The 20432-nt window shown below is 45.3% G+C and overlaps 1 protein-coding gene across 1 annotated transcript in view; it reads right to left on the bottom strand.

Moving 5' to 3' along the window:
* Positions 1–3520: 3520 nt before the first annotated feature.
* PSMA3 (proteasome 20S subunit alpha 3) overlaps positions 3521–20432 on the bottom strand; it is a 40358-nt gene continuing 23446 nt past the window's right edge. Inside the window, exons 6-11 of the mRNA XM_063948000.1 lie at positions 8850–8922; positions 5990–6055; positions 4721–4767; positions 4055–4122; positions 3775–3839; positions 3521–3692 (exon numbers count right to left, since the gene is read on the bottom strand). Coding sequence (XP_063804070.1) covers positions 3648–3692; positions 3775–3839; positions 4055–4122; positions 4721–4767; positions 5990–6055; positions 8850–8922 — 364 coding nt within the window. The 3' untranslated portion in view covers positions 3521–3647. The remainder of the gene's footprint in view (positions 3693–3774; positions 3840–4054; positions 4123–4720; positions 4768–5989; positions 6056–8849; positions 8923–20432) is intronic.

The raw sequence follows: 20432 nt of genomic DNA, 5'->3' as shown, positions 1-20432 counted from the left end.
CAGGGCGGCTCTGCCATGCCTGTAGTAGCAGAAGCAAAGTGCAGCCAGCAGTAAACGCCCAGCAACTTCACTAGTGCTGCAATCACAGATACAAGGATAGGCCATGTGGAATAGCCAGCGCAATTACTTAACCGTGCTGGGAGGCACCCACATTGCTAAAGGGGCCCACAATGGTGGGATACTCACCGCTGCCTATGCCATCCGGTGTGCGGGAGGCCACGGAACCATGACAGCAGCTTTTCAGTAAGCTGTGGTGGGTCCCCAGGGTTAGTTGATCCTGTGGCTGGCATTTCAGTAAGCTGTGAAGGGTCTCCCCGGAGGCTTTCCCTGTTACAGACAGAACTGTAGCAGCATACAGCCTGCCTGTTGAAGTCTTCAGTGAAGATCAAGCAAAAGAAATAAAATGTAACAAGGACCGGAGACAGCCCGTGTAGCACCTCGCTCCTTGAGGCACTAATCTAAACTGGGCTTTGAGGGATATAGAGGGAGGAACCAGCTACACTTCCTGAAAAAAGTTAAAAGTGCTAAGACTCCAATTATACACTCGTCTATACCCATTGCCTATATGCTCCAGTGTCCCCTAGTAGATAGAGGAGAAATGAAATTTAGTTATAAAAAAAACAACATTTGTAAAAAAAAAAAAATCTGTCGGCACCATCGGAAAATCAGGAACATCAAAAACATTGACTTCTGTTTTAATAGCCTGCACAGCCACCAGGTTACACTTCCCCAGCAGCTACCATTATCTGCAGGGGGGGGAAGCAGACACGGCAGACTGTGGGAAAGCAGAAGTTTCTCTTCCTTGCAGCTGCAGACGCTTTATCTGACTGGTCGCATCCTGTGTGACCAGGTAAGATAAAGCACTTGCTTGTGTGGTCGCATCTGATGTGTCTGCCATGCAAGTGGTTAAAGAAGAAATAAAAACCCATGGCATCCATCTTAAACCTTCTCATCTGCTGTTCATTATTCTGGTCTCTAACTCTGTACCTTTATTTAGTATTTATTTTGCCCTAACTCCTACATACGTTATTGCCATGTGGAGCAATCTGCATTTGATCTTGCATAGTGCCAAAAGAAAGATTACATTTTAGACTTTGGTCCTGTGCCGTTTACAGCGTAGCAACAAGAAAGTGTTATCTTCTGATCTTTCAAGTGGCGGCATATACTGGGCAACAGGAATACATAGATCCTCAGTGTGTATTTATAACTAGGTTAGGACAGCCTGAGAAAGTATGTATTTTGTTCTCTGGTATAACAAAGATGATAAAACATACGGTCTACAGTGACGATTTTGTTCAAAGCACAATATTCATCCCCCATAAGCCTAGCACTGCAAAATAATAGTTTCCAAGTCCAGTTATGTGCGATGTTCTGCTGCCCAATACTTCACTGCTTGTCCTGCATACCACTATGGCTATGGGGCAGAGACTGGCGGTGTAGGCAATGTGCTGTCCTGGATGTATTTCTAAGGGAAGCTAATAGGTCAGACTTTCCTCCCTGAGGCTGTGTCAGCTGTTTGAGAAGGTGGTTGGTAAAGTTTACTGTAAGGATTCATTCTGACAGTTGTCAGCAGAACACTTGTTTACAGCATCACACCAACACTAAGCCACCATCATCCTCCTTCAAATCTGGGTTCTATTTAACACAGGCATGTCCAAACTGCGGCCCTCCAGCTGTTCAGAAACTACACATCCCAGCATGCCCTGACACAGCTTTAGCATTCTCCGACAGCAAAACTGTGTCAGGGCATGCTGGGATATCAGGGACGTGCAGTGAGCTAAATGGCTCAGGAGGCACTGGATAGCACCAGAGCTAGATTTACATGCAATATATGAGCCAAAACGTATATCTGGGCATTATACACAGGTGCAGCAGTATAAACTCCTGGAAATTTTGTGAGTTTTGATAAGAGATGTGCGGAAACGTTAGCCAGGTGAGGCACTGCCTCACCTGTCAGACTTTTTACTCCAGAGTTTTGGCTATAAAAGTTATTATAATAATGCAAAGATATTTCAAACATTTTTTGTATTTTTCATATACTTTATACAGTCAAAACTCTGGCACTAATGTTAGTATGACAGGAAAGGCTCTGCCTCACCCCACCGCACTTCACTGTGGGATATGTAGTTTCACAACAGCTGGAGGGCCGCAGTTTGGACATGCCTGATTTAACACAATAAATAAGATGAAGATGGCATCGTTAGCAAACACTGCACAACATGTCACTTCCTTTCCCCCTGATGTGCTGCCAGATTTTGGCATGGGTGCCACAGGCTGGTGGTCCAGGACCAAATCAGATTATTTATAATCAAAGTGCAAAACCAGTGCTAGTGGCTGGCAATCATAAAACATGGACAGGCAGGCACAATTTAATATTTTTTCAAAATTCATCAATAAAATAACTTATCCTAGGAGTGTTACTCTAAGGCGCCGTGATTTAAGAAAGTTTGGGAACCACTGCTTTAAACACTTCAAAGTGATTAAGAGCGTTTGTCTGTCACATAAGGGAAGACTGCGTGTGAGCGTTATTAGGCTGTGCATGTGGTGTGACTTCAGAGCGGTTCTCATTTCAGTCTTAAGTACATTAATCAATCACTGATTCTTATGGTAATATGCAACTTCTAGGCATATAACTGCTAGATACTACAGTAAGTGTAAGCATCTGGTCCATGCCAAAGTTCCTCTGTTTATCTAGCCAGGCTTTCCATGTAATAGTAATCCTTTATAGTATGCCACATCACCTTTTTGTGTCGAGACAGTCTCCCCTTTTGGACATGGGGCTAAGGCTTAAAGTAGGATGCTTTATCATCCTTGGGAAGACTGTCTATTCCTGCAGTGTGCTCTCTAGAATGGTAGTGCCCAATAGGACGAAAATCGTAGGCTTGGAAAAAGAGTTTTGCAGCCACAGTATAATGCCTGTAAATGCCAAGCGAAGCTGTGGTGACAATAGAGTGTGCATCACAGGTAGGAGGTATAGAGAAAAAGCTATATCAGCCGTTCCCAAACTCAGCCCTCAGTGCACCCCAACAGTCCAGGTTTTAATGATGTTCAAAGCAATAAATTAGTACCTCGGTCAATTTGACTATACCATCTGTGCACAAGCAAGAATATCCCTTAAACCACAGGTTCTCAAACTCGGTCCTCAGGACCCCAACATGGTTCATGCTTTGTAGGTCACCTGTGAATTTTTAAAATGTGACAGTTGGTGAAACACAGTGCACCTGCTGGGTGACATGGAAAATGTGAACCGCGTGGGGTCCTGAGGACCAAGTTTGAGAACCACTGACTATTACGGTGCATTGTGGACCAAGTTTGTGAAACTCTTAGCTAAATGTTGGGGAGTGAAGGTGTCCACTCAATGCATGCAGGATGAACCTTCAGTGGTGTTCCTGACTACATTAAAGTGTAGGTACAGTTGCCTCCAAGAAATCACTGGTGCACAAGTGCTACTGTTCAACAATTCACCAAAAGGAAGACATGGACCTAAACAAAGATAAACCAGTATACTTTCACAACAAGCTTGTCAGGTAACACTCAATGTGTAAACAGTGGTTTTATTGCCAGCTGACAATCTGTTCAGGGTAATACATATATAAAAACAGTAATTAGAGTAAGTTTCACATAGCCAAGAAAAAACAAAAATGACGTTACATGTTGTCATCATCAGAGTCGTCCTCTTCTTCTAAAGATTCCTGGCAGAGAGAGATGAACACTGGTTTAGCACAAAATGTCAGGGAAACAGAAATCACAACTGGACGCAATGGATACACATACCTTTGCATATTTCTCTGCTTCTTCTCGAATGTCTTTGGGGACCGTTTCATGTCTGCCCTTAGTTACTGTTTGAAGAGAGGTTTTTTTTAGCCAAGGTTTAGAAGCTAGACAATAAAATTGTAACACAAGTACCAGAACCTTCTTCTATGGAGAAGGGACACTAAAGGACAGAATAGATCTTTTTGATATATCTAGGACTTAAAACATAATGTGTATATAGATTTGGCAATGTGATTCATAAGCAATAAAGTACTATCAGTACACTAAATGTTATACTTACTTTCTCCAACCCAGCTCAGTTCCAGTTCAAAGGATTTGTCTTTTACTTCATCATGTACAATATAGATTCTGTAAAAGAAAAAGGGTCACCCCACAATGAAGAAACACAACAGATTCTGAAGATAGTGAAACCACTTAGATGGCTCTGATTGTAAGCTCTACAATCTATAGGGATGGGGGGTAGACCATGTGAGGAGCACAATTCTTGGTTCTCAATTTGAGAACCATGTCCACTTTTGGTGTTCTCTATCCTGCCTAACCCAAAGGTTTGTTGTATCTTATAACTGTACTCTCACACTGCTCTGCACTTTATTCCAATGTGTTCATGTCAAAGAATCACTGCCATGTTTTCCCACTGCTGCAGAACCCATCCTCCTGCAATCCAATACCTCTGTTCTTGTGTATTTGGTAGATTATCATGAGTACTTATACATGGCAATAAAATACTGTGAATCCTACACGATGGAGAAACTGTATTCTCACAAATGTAAAGTCAAGCCACAGAAAGTCTGCTTCCCCTGTATGTAGGAGGGGAAGGGAGAGGGAATGGACACCAATTTTTGCTGAAGGTATAAAATGTACAACTTTCATGGCAGTTCCCCTAAAAGGAGTTGAAGCTCAAACTCCTGCAATTGTTTTTTTCTATTTAGTCTTAGTGCATACTTACATTTTTGCTACTTCTTTCACTACTTCTCGGCATGTCATGTCCTTCATCTGGAGGAAATCACACACCATGGGTTAGTTATATACAGGTAAATGCATAGCGAGTCAGCTTACTGCACAGTGGGTCTACAAATCTGCCTTAAAGGAATGTCCACTAGGGCCAACTTGAGTCACTGAAGACTAATCACTGTGAATCTTAAAGTTGTTTATACACCTAAAGACAGGGGTGGGCAACATGCGGCCAAACCGATCCTGCCTGGCCCGCTGTCTCCCATCAGTGTGCAATAACAAGCAGGGCGACTGGCTGAGCCGCTCGTCATTGCGCTACACTGCGACCAGACGCGGCGCCGCTGAGGAAATCCCGGTCACGTCACAGGATCTGCTGACCGGAATTTCCTCTGTGATGTCATACGCTGGGCGGCATGGGTGCTGCAGCAATGACTCCGGAGAGCGGACAGCAGCAGCGCACCGGGCAGCACCAGCGACTCAGTGAAGCACGGGCAGCGGGGATCAGGCAGCGGATCATCTTCCACTGTGAAAAAAATGGTAAACCCCCTGCCCAGCCAATACCTGAAATGGATCTGTACTTAAGCTGCAATATGGGTTCAGGGGAGGGGAGATAAAAACTGCTATATATGAAAGGGGGAGATTCAGGGGAGGGGAGGGGGGGGTGGGGGGGGGAGGGACTGCTATATAGGTTCGGGAAAGGGGGGGGGGGGGGGGGGAGGGACTGCTATATAGGTTCAAGGGAAGGGGGGTAGGGACTGCTATATAGGTTCGGGGAAGGGACTGCTATATAGGTTCGGAGAAGGGGGGGGGGGTCTGCTATATAGGTTCAAGGGAAGGGGGGTAGGGACTGCAGTGCATGCGCAGTTCAGACCTGATTTACAGGATATTTTGTGTGTGGCCCTCGACTATTCACTGGAAGTGTTAAGCGGCCCCTCAGCTGAAATAATTGCCCATCCCTGCCTAAAGATGATATTTCCAACCAGTCAAATGAAAATCTGGAGATGATAGTCAACCTTTTACTGCCAAACGCCATAGAAAAGCTAATTCAAATTATTTAAATTATACAGACAGCTTTCTTCCATTTTCCAGTGCGAGAGCCGACTGTCATGTGTTCCCATACATTACCAGGTATTCATTTCTACTAGTAGGCTGGTTGGAAAGAGCTTTAGGTGTGTGGCCAGCCTAAGTATTGCTTGCAGGTGCCACATAAATGCCTGCGCTGTGAGCAAACCACAGTGTACCATCCCGCCATTATCACACTCACCTGTAGTTTTTCAATCTCTGTTTTGGCTGCCTGTTTGGCTTTACCAATAGAACATCCCCAATAGCCCTAGAATACATAGAAAGGTTATTTGACCATGAATCCCTTGGATTTGGACCCAAAACGCATACACCACTCATCTAAATCAGGATACACCTCTTATACAGCATTCAAAAGTGGTGGCCAGATGACCGTACCCCATCTGTTCCTGTGAACAGCAAGTTTAAAAAGGGTTCCACAAAACCGAAAATTCAGTTGTTTCAGAATCACATTTGTTCTTTTGAGTTTAATGTTATTTACTTTTTTTTTTTATTGGGTTTTTGGCAAATGCAAAGCAATAAATGAATGAATGGTGCTTAACATGAAAGTGAATTAAAGAGTACAGAAAAATAATCCATTTCAAACAACCTAGAAGAGAGCCCAAACAGGTCAGTGCGCTATAATGTGAATACGAGCTGGAAAGTACGCATGCTTGATTCTAGGCTACTTCCTCCTCCTCCTGCACACTCTAGGCAGTGGCTAGAGAACAAGTCAGTGTATGCATAGAGAGGTGTATTCTCTCTCCCAGCCTGAAAGAGCACAGAAACTACAAAGCACTATATAATCATCCCACAGATTGTAAACTTGCGAGCAGGGCCCTCCTACCTCTATGACTGTTATTACCCAGTTTTGTCTTAGCGTTGTGTCCGGTTGTAAAGCACAACGGAATTTGCTGTGCTATATAAGAAACTTATTACATAAATAATAATATAGACTTCCCCTAAAACATGACAGGATCTCTTTAACCACTTACCTGGCACTAATGCATGGGACACAACTGGAACCAGCTAAGTTTTACCCGACTCTGCTGAATACTGTACTGTCCGCTACATCCCCTATCTATTGTGGATTCCCCCCTGGAGTGATGTAGTGGTTTGCTGAAATGACTCCACAGAATGCCACATGCAGAGATCAGGTTTCCCCACCCTAATATGCCCTACAATAAGGTGAGTGGGTTTAGCTATTGCAAAGGGGATAAGGGGGTGGGTTATAGCTGTGTGTGGGGGTGAAGCATGATATACTAAAATACACATGTATATAAAGAGATATGGGGAAGGGGCACCCCCATTGACACTGGGGGAGGAGGGGAGGGGGGGGGGGGGGGGGGGGGGGGGGAGAGATCTTTTGCAGCCAGGAAAGTGGTGATGGGACTGGCTACTTTCACATGGGGTGAGAACTGATTTTACAAGGGAGACCTATGGACAAGTGGGGATGCACCCCCCAGGTAATTTATTTATTTTTGAAATAACAATTTTGATATCTTTTTTTTTTTTTTTATGCGCTTTTACATTTTGCCAACATATATAATGCACTCACACAAATACAGAGGTGGTTCTCGCTTCTGTACTATAAATACCTGTTGGTTTTAGGACCAGCATCTACAATTTTAATTTCCCATTTTATCACTCAAAAGTCATTCCATGTATTTGTTAGGTTTGGAAAAACTAAAGCTGGATATACACTGTAAACTTATCTGTCCAATCTTTCTGGTTGGAATGAAAATCTGGTAATGTATGGGAGCAAATGACTATTGGCCATTTACCCCCAAACACAGAAAACAGGCAAAAATGGTCAGACAAATTGCTTACAAATTCTTTGATTTAACCCAGAGCTGGCCAAACCAGTCCTCGAGATCTACCAACAGTTCACATTTTCCAGATCACCTAGCTGGAGCACAGGTGTAGTCATTACTAATTAAGATGTGCTGCATTCTTTCCTAACTGACAATTCTACAGATCTCCAGGAGGCCTGGAAAACATGAACTGTTGGTAGATCTCGAGGACCGGTTTGGCCAGCCCTGATATAACCAATTTATCCAAACAACCGTTTTAGTCCGTTTTCCGGATTTTCGGAGTAACTGGTTGTCATTTGCTCCCAGACATTACCAGATTTTCATTCCAACCAGCCAGATTGGACAGATAATATTATATTGTGTATTCAGCTTTAGGCTTCCTTGGTAGATCGTTTAATTGAATACTGGTATTTAACCAGTATTTGTATTGCTTGCAACATTCTAAGTGCCAAGAACCCCCAGGCATCATTTGGAATTATAGGTTCTAAACTTCTACTAATGTCTTCATAGTGTGTAATATACACAGTCCATAGTGTGTAATATACACAGTCCATAGTGTGTAATATACACAGTCCATAGTGTGTAATATACACAGTCCATAGTGTGTAATATACACAGTCCATAGTGTGTAATATACACAGTCCATAGTGTGTAATATATACAGTCAAGTCACATTATTATGGCCACCAGCTAATAAAATGACCGATGTGTGCAGCACAGACAGCAACTAGACAGGCTGAACGGTCGTTTTAGACACACATCTGGTAGCCTACAGGTTCATTTGGACGGTGAGCTGCTCCACTGCAGAGTGTCTGTCGCCCCTCGCACACCTACGTAGCAGACGTTCATCTCTCACATCAATGACACGTGGTGATCAACAGTTTCCACGTCTGTTATTTGTAATGGTGCCATTGGTCCAGACACGATACACCTTCACCACAGCAGCATGCGAACAGTTCACAAACTGCGCTGTTTCAGAAATACTGCCAGCCTTGGCCTGAAAGCCAATAATCATCTATTTTTACAATTCAGATAAAATCGCCCCTTTTACCCATGACAGCAACGAGTGGTGTGTGCAGACGGCCTATCACACACCTTATATACCCACCACGCAGCACGACGTGTGACATACAGCATGGGCTATGCGCTGCCGATGTCAAATGTAGGTTGTCATAATAATGTGACTCGACCATGTAATAACAACAGTATTCATCAGCTACAAGAAGATAAAACAAAGTAACTTAAACTTACATATGATATACCAGATGGGTCAACCATATACAATTGTGCGCCATCATCTTCATTATAAGAGCCCAACATAAAACTGCAAGAAAAATCATGTGAAACCAAGTCAAGTGAAGAACAGCATTTTGCTATGGATTAAAAATAGGATTTTAATTACCTACCGGTAAATCCTTTTCTCGTAGTCCGTAGGAGATACTGGGAATTCATTTAGTACCATAAGGTATAGACGGATTCACTAGGAGCCATGGGCACTAAAGAAGTTTGATTGTGTGTGCTGGCTCCTCCCTCTATGCCCCTCCTACCAGACTCAGTTTGGAAACCGTGCCCGAGGAGACTGACATATTTTGAGAGAAGGATATAGAAAAGGAAAGTGGTGAGATTTCAAACTAGCACAATCATAACAAGAGGAAAGCCAAGCTAACCAAAACTTGTAAACAGGAACAGCAGCAGCTGAACCAAACAACATCACTTAACCAAGTAACTGTGCAGGAAGAACGAAGCCCAATATCCCCTACGGACTGCAAGAAAATAGGTAATTTAAATCCTATTTTCACTTACGTCCTAGGGGACACTGGGAATCCATTTAGTAGTATGGGGAAGTACCAAAGCTCCAAAACAGAGTGGGAGAGTGCTGATATTCCTGCAGAACTGACTGACCAAACTGAAGGTCCTCAGAGGCCAAGGTATTGAGCTTGTAAAACTTTGCAAAATGTGTTAGAACCCGACCAAGTAGCTGCTCAGCAGAGCTATACAGCCGAGACAACCACGGGCAGCCGACCAAGAAGAACCCACCGACCTAGTAGAGTGTGCCTGTAAAGAACCTGCCGTGGAATAAGCATGCTGGATAGTGAGCCTGATCCAGCGTGCAATTGACTGCTTTGAATCAGGAAACCCAATTTTATTGGGATCATAGCGAGCGAACGAACAGCGAGTCCGATTTCCTGTGACGAGCTGTTCTCTTTACATACACCTTCAAAGCCCTCACAACATCCAAAGACTTTGAAGTAGCAGAGGTGTCCGTAACAACCGGAACCACATTAGGTTGGTTGAGGTGAAACGCGGACACCACATTAGGAAGAAATTTCTGACATGTCCTGAGTTCAGCTCTGTCCTCATGGAAAATTAGGTAGGGGCTCTTGTAAGACAACGCCCCCAACTCAGACCCACGCCTTGCTGAAGCCAAGGCCAACAGTGTGATGGTCTTCCACGTAAGGTACTCTACGTCTACCTCTACGGTTCAAACCAGTCTGACTGGGGGAACTGTAGCACCAAACTGAGATCCCAAGGTGCCGTGGAAAGCACCAATGGAGGTTGTATGTGCAGAACACCTTTTATGAAATTCCACCGCAGAATATTGTCTGCTGTCACACCAAGAGACATATTTCTTCCAAATACGATGGTAATGTTTAGACGTAACCCATTTTCTGGTTTGGATCATAATCGGGATGACCTTGTCGGGAATCCCTCCCCTGGCTAGAATCAGCCGTTCAACTTGCATGCCGTGGTAAGTCTTGATAGACGAACGGGCCCTGTTGCAGAAGATCCTCGCAAAGAGGTAGAGGCCACAGATCTTCTACCCGCATCTCGAGCAGATCCCCATAACAGGCCTGTCGCGGCCAGTCCGGAGCAATGAGGATTGCTTGAACCTTTTCCTTTATATTCTTTTCAGAATTCTTGGAATTAGAGGAAAGGAAGGAAACCAGTACACCAGCTTGTAGACCCACAGAGTTGTTAGGGCGTCTACTGCTACTGCCTGTGGGTCCCTTGAGCTAGAACCATACCGCTTGAGCTTCTTGTTGACTCGAGAAGCCATCATGTCGTTCTGTTGATAACCCCACCAACGTGTCAGCCACTGGAACACCTCCAGATGGAAGCCCCATTTTCCCGGGTGCATGTTGTGTCTGCTGAAGAAGTCTGCTTCCCAGCTGTCTACACTCGGAATGAAGATCGCTGATAATGTCACGGCGTGTTTTTCCGCCCAGAGAATTCATGACACCTCTGACAGTGCGGTCTTGCTGTTTGTTCTGCCTTGTCGGTTGATGTAAGACACCGCTCTCACATTGGTCTGATTCTGAAGAAGGGATGAGGCCTGTAGAAGGGCGTTGGAGACAGCCCTGAGCTCCAGGCTGTTTATTGGAACAACGATTTCCTGACTTAATCATCATCCTTGAAACTGCACACCCTGGGTGACTGCACCCTAACCTCTGAGCCTTGCGTCTGCGATTAACCGAATCCAATTCTGATGTCCCGAACCTTCGACCCTTCACTAGGTGAGATTTTTTAGCCACCACAGGAGGGAGATCCTGGCTTTTGGTGACAGACGAATCCGCTGTTGCATGTGAAGATGCAGTCTGGACAATTTGCCCAACAGATCCAGCTGAAAAGGCCTTGCATGAAACCTTCCATACTGAATAGCTTCGTAAGATGCCACCATTTTCCCCAGAAGGCGGATGCACAGGTGTACTGAGATCCAGGTCGGCTTCAGGACAGCCCGTACCATCAACTGGATCACCATTGCCTTTTTGGTAGTGACAGTCCTGCAGTGCAAACCTTAGGTAAGCCTGATAAGGCGGTCAGATCTGAACAAGGTACGCATCCTTGATATCCAGAGCTACTAGGAATTCTCCCTCCTCCAGACCCGATATCACCGCTCTCAGAGACTCAATCTTAAAATTGAACACTCGTAAGTACGGATTAAACGACTTGAGGTCCAGAATCGGTCTTACCAAACCGTCCGGTTTCGATACTACAAACAAGCTGGAATAGTATCCCTCGTTTTGTAGATGAGGTGGAACTGAAACAATGACCTGGGTCTGTAACAGTTTTTGAATAGCTTCCTGTAAGGTTAGGCTTCCCTCCTGTAAAACTGGTAGGCCTGATTTGAAGAATCTGTGAGGTGGGAGATCCTGGAACTCCAGTCAGTAGCCCTGGGATATAAGGTCTATGACCCAAGGATCCTGGCACGATCTTGTCCAGATGTGACTGAAGAATTTTAGCCAGGCTCCCACCCACCAGTCTTCCAGGCATTGCGGTCCACCTTCATGCGGAAGGTGTTGAGGAAGCAGAGCCTGAGCACTTTTCCTGTGAACCAGCAGTCACTGGTTTGTGTGGTTTTCCTCTAGCGCCTCTGGCGGTGGTAGAAGAACCTCTGGCTTTGCCCCTAAATTGGTCAGTCCGATAGGACTGTAAAGCGGGTCCCGAGTAAGCTTTTCTAGCTGGCGGGGCTGCAGAAGGTAGATGTGTGGACTTACCCGCAGTAGCTCGGGTGATCTATTTGTCGAGTTCATCTCCAAATAAGGTCTCATCTGTGAATGGTAGTCCTTCCACTCCTTTCCTGGAGTCCGCATCAGCAGTCCACTGACATAGCCATAAACCCCTGTGTGCCGACACTGCCATAGCCGTAGTGCGTGCATTAAGCAAACCTATCTCCTTTATGTCTTCCACCATAAAGTTTGCAGAGTCTTGTATGTGCTACAGGAGTAAAATAATTTCCTCTTGAGGTAAGGTGTCTAACCCAGAGGTTCCCAAACTGTGTGCCGTGGCTCCCTGGGGTGCCTCGGGTTGGTGTTCCAGGACCAATTCAAATTATTTGTGGTCAATATAATAAAAAAAACCAGTGCTGGTGGCTGCCAGTCATAAAATGTGTGGCCAAACAGAAGCAAATCTTGTCCCTCACCACACAACTGACCCTAAGGCTGACATATAAACGCTATCTACTCAATGTAATATTTCTAAATTTCTCAATAAGAAATTTATGGCCTAGGGGTGCCGCAAAAAAAAATTCTGATATTCTAGGGCGCCGTGATTCAAAAAAAGTTTGGAAACCACTGGTCTAACCCCTCAATTAAATTACCTGACCATTTAGCAATGGCTTGAGTAATCCACCTACATGCTATGGTGGGTCTCTGGGCCGCCCTAGCAGCAGTATACAGAGATTTGAGTGTAGTCTCAATCTTAAGGATCAGCCACATCTTTGAGGGAGGCTGCACCAGGGACAGACAATACAACTTTTTGTGAGAGCCTAGAGACTGACTCATCCACTATTGGTGGAGTTTCCCATTTTTTCCTATCCTCAGTATGAAAAAGGAAAAGATGTTGAAAGGAAAAGAATTTGAAAGTTACTTATCTGGATAAATCCACGGTTCTTCAAACAGGATATTGAGAACCTTTGACAGAGGAAAGCTGAGGATTTTTTCTTTTATATTAAAGTAAGATTCCTTACTCTCCTCTGTCACCTTATCAGGGATTTCTCCGGCAGGGTCCACAGGTTATCCACAGGATAACATTGGGATATGATGAAGAGACAGCGGATTTGCACCAATCGGTCAAAGCTTTTTGGCCTCCCAGCATGCAATGGGCCCGTCCATATATCCCCACCTCCTGGCTCAGGCAAATCAGTTTTTTGTTTGGTGCGGCAGGAGCCGGACCAAGTTCAGAGGGCTGCTGGTTTTTAAGCAGCCCTAAGCTTATTTTATTTTATTTTTATAGTCTTACTATTTTTTTCTTGAGTGATCTTTCTAAAAAGCGTCTCACACATACCTTAGAAAGAGTCGCTCCAATAACTCTCCGCTAGGTCGCGACAACGCTTACACACGAGTAAAGTGCTGTTTCGGCGGGCGTCTGTGACCGGAGCAGAGGGAGAAAGTAAGGCATCGGTACTGCTTAGAAGAGAATAAGGGCACAGCTGCACTGTTTTGGGAGGAGACTACCAAACAGTCGCTGACGCGGCTGCCACCTCGGGTGCACCAGCGATAGGCCTTAGGGATCAGAGGTTCCAGGAATAATATGAGGCCGTGATCCTCACGGTTGATGTCAACAGTGGGGAGTCAGACGCTCTCCTGGTCGCCCCTCCCCTCAGTTCATGACCAGTTTCCTCTGAGTCTCCCGCCATGAACCGTTTCCCACTTCCGTCTCAGACGCTGTACACGAAGGTGACCCAGTCACAGCATAGGCGGCTGTGTGACTGGTGCGTCTGTGTTCACTATAGGTTCATGGAGCAGCAGTGTACACTAGTAGCGTCTGGATCCACTCAGCGTTCGCTAACGTATTGATCGGTCCTGGAAGTGAGGCGAGTCTCCCTGTATCCCACTCTACTGAGTACGGGTAATACAGCACTAAGTCTCTACCTTTTTGAGTACAAATCATTAGATAAGTGCCTATTGCATATGAGTCTGTATACTATTATTGTTTATTTCACTATGCATCGGAATATGGTAATCTGTTTAAACAGGATTCAGTAATATGTCTCCTTAACACTTGAAATGTAGTTGATGTGCTCATATTGCTTATTATACTAATGTATAACATGTGACTGACTGGTAGAGTGATTGTTGACTTTACTATATATTCTGTCAGTTTTTCCTAGGCCGATCCTCAATGCTAGAGCATGGGTAGGGTCGGATTGTATGTCATTTTAAAAAGCTTAAAGTGATTAGAGTCACAAATTGTGTAGTACACTGTGGAAGTGTTGATTATTTATCATGTCTAAGAGGGGCAAAGGTGAGGAAGATACACTCACAGCAACACCAACACTCATATCATGTTTGTCTTGCAAAGCTTTGTTAACCTCTCAGGATCTGGTTCAGGATGGTTTTCATGCAAATTCCAGCAGCAGCCTCTCAAAAGAAACAGGCTGATAAGCCAGTTGTAAGTGAATCTTCACTTCACAGGCTACACGTTTCAGATGAGGATTCATCGGAGGATGAAAGCTCAATAAACTCTGCTTCGGCATACGAAGAGGAGGAGGAAGGTCTCAGCTCAGTAGATATAGCCAAGTTAATTAAAGCAGTGAAAAGCAGTTAGAGGATTCAGCAGAGCCTGTGTTAAAAACCAAGGCATCTGTGTTTAAACGTTCCTCAACAGTTAAGACTGAGTTTCCAGGGTCATATCAGCTGACGGAAATCATGGAAGAGGCTTGGGCTACGCCCAATTAAAAAAAAAGTTTAGAATTCCTAAGAAATGGAATTCCAATGATCCTCTTTTAGCTGGGGATTGTTTAAAAAGGGAGGTGGCTCCTAAAGTATATACGCATGTGATTCGATTAGTGAGAAAATCTACATTACCTTTGCCTTCAACATCATTAAATGATGTCACAGACAGGAGAGTAGATGGTTTTCTAAAAAAATGTTTTTCTCCGTCTGGGGCAGTCATAAGCACAGCCATGGCTTCAGCTTGGATGGCAAAGGCAGTGGCTGCCTGGGCTCATGCATTGGAGGGGGATATTTCATTAGCATCTAGAGAGCAAAAATCACATATAGCACATATAAAACAAGCTGCAATGTTCTTGGAAGAATCAGCATTGGATATGGGTGCTATTGCCTCCAGGGCATCAGCTTCAACTATCGCTGCTCGCAAAGCAGTTTGGCTACGTACGTGGAAACCCAATTCAGAATCTAAGAAGGTTTTGGAATCTTTGCGTTTTTCTGGAGATATTCTATTTGGTAAAGAATTGACGAATATTTTGGCATCAGAAGCAGACTCCAAGAAGGTAAAGTTTCCTTCCACATACAATTTCAAACCTAAAGTTCCTGCTTTTTGGCCCTTTCGGGCTCAACTAAAAGCTAAAGGAAAAAGATGGCGGGCAGTCCCAGTACAACAAGTCTATTAAGACTAAAAAGCTTTGGGCTACCAGAGGACCGGTTGGTAAAACAGATGATAAGCCATCATCCTGATGGTGCGGGCCCCCACCTGGGCGATCCCAGGATGGGGGGCCAACTTCTTCAGTTTGCACAGATCTGGCAGCAGTCTACAACAGATGCCTGGGTGTAGAAAGCGGTATCTCTAAATTATGCTTTTGCTTTCAAGAAGCAGCCTCCTTGAGGTTTTTTTTTGTACCAGCCCGTCTCGGGTAGAGATGAAGGCCAGGGTGTTGCAAGAGGCAGTTCAGAAATTGCTTCAGTCAGGAGTAGTCATTCCAGTTCATCCTGTGCAACGAGGACAGGGTTTTTACTCCAACTTGTTTCTAGTTCAGAAACCAAAAGGGGCATTTCGGCCCGTTCTCAATATCAAAGTGCTGAACAAGTACATTTGGGTACCTCGGTTTCATATAAAAAATAAGAATTTACTTACCGATAATTCTATTTCTCGGAGTCCGTAGTGGATGCTGGGGTTCCTGAAAGGACCATGGGGGATAGCGGCTCCGCAGGAGACAGGGCACAAAAAAGTAAAGCTTTAGGATCAGGTGGTGTGCACTGGCTCCTCCCCCTATGACCCTCCTCCAAGCCAGTTAGGTACTGTGCCCGGACGAGCGTACACAATAAGGGAGGAATTTTGAATCCCGGGTAAGACTCATACCAGCCACACCAATCACACTGTACAACTTGTGATCTAAACCCAGTTAACAGTATGATAACAGCGGAGCCTCTGAAAAGATGGCTCACAACAATAATAACCCGATTTTTGTAACTATGTACAAGTATTGCAGATAATCCGCACTTGGGATGGGCGCCCAGCATCCACTACGGACTCCGAGAAATAGAATTATCGGTAAGTAAATTCTTATTTTCTCTATCGTCCTAGTGGATGCTGGGGTTCCTGAAAGGACCATGGGGATTATACCAAAGCTCCCAAACGGGCGGGAGAGTGCGGATGACTCTGCAGCACCGAATGAGAGAACTCCAGGTCCTCTTTTGCCAGGATATCAAATTTGTAGAAATTTACAAACGTGTTCTCCCCTGACCACGTAGCTGCTCGGCAGAGTTGTAATGCCGAGACCTCTCGGGCAGCCGCCCAAGATGAGCCCACCTTCCTTGTGGAATGGGCCTTAACCGATTTAGACTGTGGCAGGCCTGCCTCAGAATGTGCAAGTTGAATTGTGTTACAAATCCAACGAGCAATCGACTGCTTAGAAGCAGGCGCACCCAACTTGTTGGGTGCATACAGTATAAACAGCGAGTCAGATTTTCTGACTCCAGCTGTCCTGGAACATATTTTCAGGGCCATGACAACTTCTAGCAACTTGGAGTCCTCCAAGTCCCTAGTAGGTGCAAGGCACCACAATAAGCTGGTTCAGGTGAAACACTGACACCACCTTAGGGAGAGAACTGGGGACGAGTCCGCAGCTCTGCCCTGTCCGAATGGACAAACAGATATGGGCTTTTTTGAGAAAAAACCACCAATTTGACACTCGCCTGGTCCAGGCCAGGGCCAAGAGCATGGTCACTTTTTATGTGAGATGCTTCAAATCCACATATTTGACTGGTTTTAAACCAATGTGATTTGAGGAATCCCAGAACTACGTTGAGATCCCACAGTGCCACTGGAGGCACAAAAAAGGGTTTTGTATATGCAATACTCCCTTGACAAACTTCTGGACTTCAGGAACTGAAGCCAATTCTTTCTGGAAGAAAATTTACAGGGCCGAATTTGAACCTTAATGGACCCCAATTTGAGGCCCATAGACACTCCTGTTTGCAGGAAATGCAGGAAACGACCGAGTTGAAATTTCTTTGTGGGGCCTTCCTGGCCTCACACCACGCAACAAATTTTCGCCACACGTGGTGATAATGTTGTGCGGTCACCTCCTTTCTGGCTTTGACCAGGGTAGGAATGACCTCTTCCGGAATGCCTTTTTTCCCTTAGGATCCGGCTTTCCATCTCCATGCCGACAAACGCAGCTGCGGTAAGTCTTGGAACAGACATGGTACTTGCTGAAGCAAGTCCCTTCTTAGCGGCAGAGGCCATAAGACCTCTGTAAGCATCTCTTGAAGTTCCGGGTACCAAGTCCTCCTTGGCCAATCCGGAGCCATGAGTATAGTTCTTACTCCTCTACGTCTTATAATTCTCAGCACCTTAGGTATGAGAAGCAGAGGAGGGAACACATACACCGACTGGTACACCCACGGTGTTACCAGAACGTCCACATCTATTGCCTGAGGGTCTCTTGACCTGGCGCAATACCTGTCCCGTTTTTTGTTCAGACGGGACGCCATCATGTCCACCTTTGGTATTTCCCAACGGTTTACAATCATGTGGAAAAAACTTCTCAATGAAGTTTCCACTCTCCCGGGTGGAGGTCGTGCTGAGGAAGTCTGCTTCCCAGTTTCCATTCCCGGGATGAAAAACTGCTGACAGTGTTATCACATGATTTTCCGCCCAGCGAAAAGTCCTTGCAGTTTCTGCCATTGCCCTCCTGCTTCTTGTGTCGCCCTGTCTGTTTACGTGGGCGACTGCCGTGATGTTTTTCCCACTGGATCAATACCGGCTGACCTTGAAGCAGAGGTCTTGCTAAGCTTAGAGCATTATAAATTTACCCTTAGCTCCAGTATATTTATGTGGAGAAAAGTCTCCATACTTGATCACACTCCCTGGAAATTTTTCCCTTGTGTGACTGCTCCCCAGCCTCTCAGGCTGGGCTCCGTGGTTACCAGCATCCAATCCTGAATGCCGAATCTGCGGCCCTCTAGAAGATGAGCACTCTATAACCACCACAGGAGAGACACCCTTGTCCTTGGATATTGGGTTATCCGCTGATGCATCTGAAGATGCGATCCGGACCATTTGTCCAGCAGATCCCACTGAAAAGTTCTTACGTGAAATCTGCCGAATGGAATTGCTTCGTAGGAAGCCACCATTTTTACCAGGACCCTTGTGCAATGATGCACTGTTTTTAGGAGGTTCCTGACTTGCTCGGATAACTCCCTGGCTTTCTCTTCCGGGAGAAACACCTTTTTCTGGACTGTGTCCAGAATCATCCCTAGGCACAGCAGACGTGTCGTCGGGATCAGCTGCGATTTTGGAATATTTAGAATCCACCCGTGCTGATTGTAGCAGTATCCGAGATAGTGCTACTCCGACCTCCAACTGTTCCCTGGACTATGCCCCTATCAGGAGATCGTCCAAGTAAGGGATAATTTAGACGCCTTTTCTTCGAAGAAGAATCATCAATTCGGCCATTACCTTGGTAAAGACCCCGGGGTGCCGTGGACAATCCAAACGGCAGCGTCTGAAACTGATAGTGACAGTTCTGCACCACGAACCTGAGGTACCCTTAGTGAGAAGGGCAAATTTGGGACATAGAGGTAAGCATCCCTGATGTCCCGGGACACTATATAGTCCCCTTCTTCCTGGTTCGTTATCACTGCTCTGAGTGACTTCATCTTAATTTGAACCTTTGTAAGTGTTCAAAAAAAAATTTTTAGAATAAGTCTCACCTAGCCTTCTGGCTTCAGTACCACAATATAGTGTGGAATAATACCCCTTTTCTGTAGTAGGAGGGGTAATTTAATTGTCACCTGCTGGGAATACAGCTTGTGAATTTTTTCCCATACTACCTCCTTGTCGGAGGGAGACTTGGTAAAGCAGACTTCAGGAGCCTGCGAAGGGGAAACGTCTCGACATTCCCATCTGTACCCCCGGGATACTACTTGTAGGATCCAGGGGTCCTGTACGGTCTCAGCGCCATGCTGAAAACTTGTCAGACGCGGTGAAACGCTTCTGTTCCTGGGAATAGGCTGCCTGCTGCAGTCTTCTTCCCTTTCCTCTATCCCTGGGCAGATATGATCTTATAGGGACGAGAGGACTGAGGCTGAAAAGACGGTGTCTTTTTCTGCAGAGATGTGACTTAGGGTAAAAAACGGTGGATTTTCCAGCAGTTGCCGTGACCACCAGGTCCGATGGACCGACCCCAAACAAGTCCTCTTCCTTTATACGGCCATACTGTGCCGTTTGGAATCTGCATCACCTGACCACTGTCGTGTCCATAACATCTTCTGGCAGTTATGGACATCGCGTTTATTCATGATGCCAGAGTGCAAATATCCCTCTGTGCATCTCGCATATATAGAAATGCTCTATAGTCAATAAAAATAGGATTTTGGTACTTACCAGGTAAATCCTTTTCTTTGAATCCATAGGGGGCACTGGAGTACTCTTGGGATATGGACGGGCTTCCGCAGGAAACAGCACTGAATATTCAAATTAGTAACACTCCACCCCTCCATATCCCTGAGCACTTACTCAGTGTTTTTTACTGAGCCGAACAGGAATTAAGAGAGGTTAATAATGGAGTATTACATATAACATAACTGACAATAACGAAGTTAACACATAACGTTACTGACAACTAACAGTTGACACCCTAACCAGCACTTGTAACTTGAACCAGCCGGTGAAAGTGTGTTACCATAAGATCCTCAGAACTAACCACAAGTAGGTAAAACTGCTCTGGGTGGGCGTCCAGTGCCCCCTATGGATTCAAAGAAAAGGATTTACCTGGTAAGTACCAAAATCCTATTTTCTTTATCATCCACTAGGGGTCACTGGAGTACTCTTGGGACGTACCAAAGCTTCCCCCGTGGGCGGGAGAGCTGTTTGGCACTTGTAAAACTAGGCGGCCAAAGCTAGATGCTGATGCCGCAAAAGTATCAAACTTGTAAAAGCGCACAAACGTGTGCACGGAAGACCATGTAGCCGCCCGGCAAAGCTGCGTCGCAGAAGCCCCACGACCAGCTGCCCATGAAGTTCCCACAGAACGTGTGGAATGAGCGGTTACTGACGTAGGCGGTTGTAACCTAGCATGAAGGTAAGCCTGGCGTATGGTCAGTTTTATCCATCTGGATAAAGTTTGTTTAGATGCTGGCCAACCCATCT

This window comes from Pseudophryne corroboree, chromosome 12 (genome assembly GCF_028390025.1).
Source record: "Pseudophryne corroboree isolate aPseCor3 chromosome 12, aPseCor3.hap2, whole genome shotgun sequence".
NCBI lineage: Eukaryota > Metazoa > Chordata > Amphibia > Anura > Myobatrachidae > Pseudophryne > Pseudophryne corroboree.
This window is presented reverse-complemented; position numbering and strand designations above follow the sequence as displayed.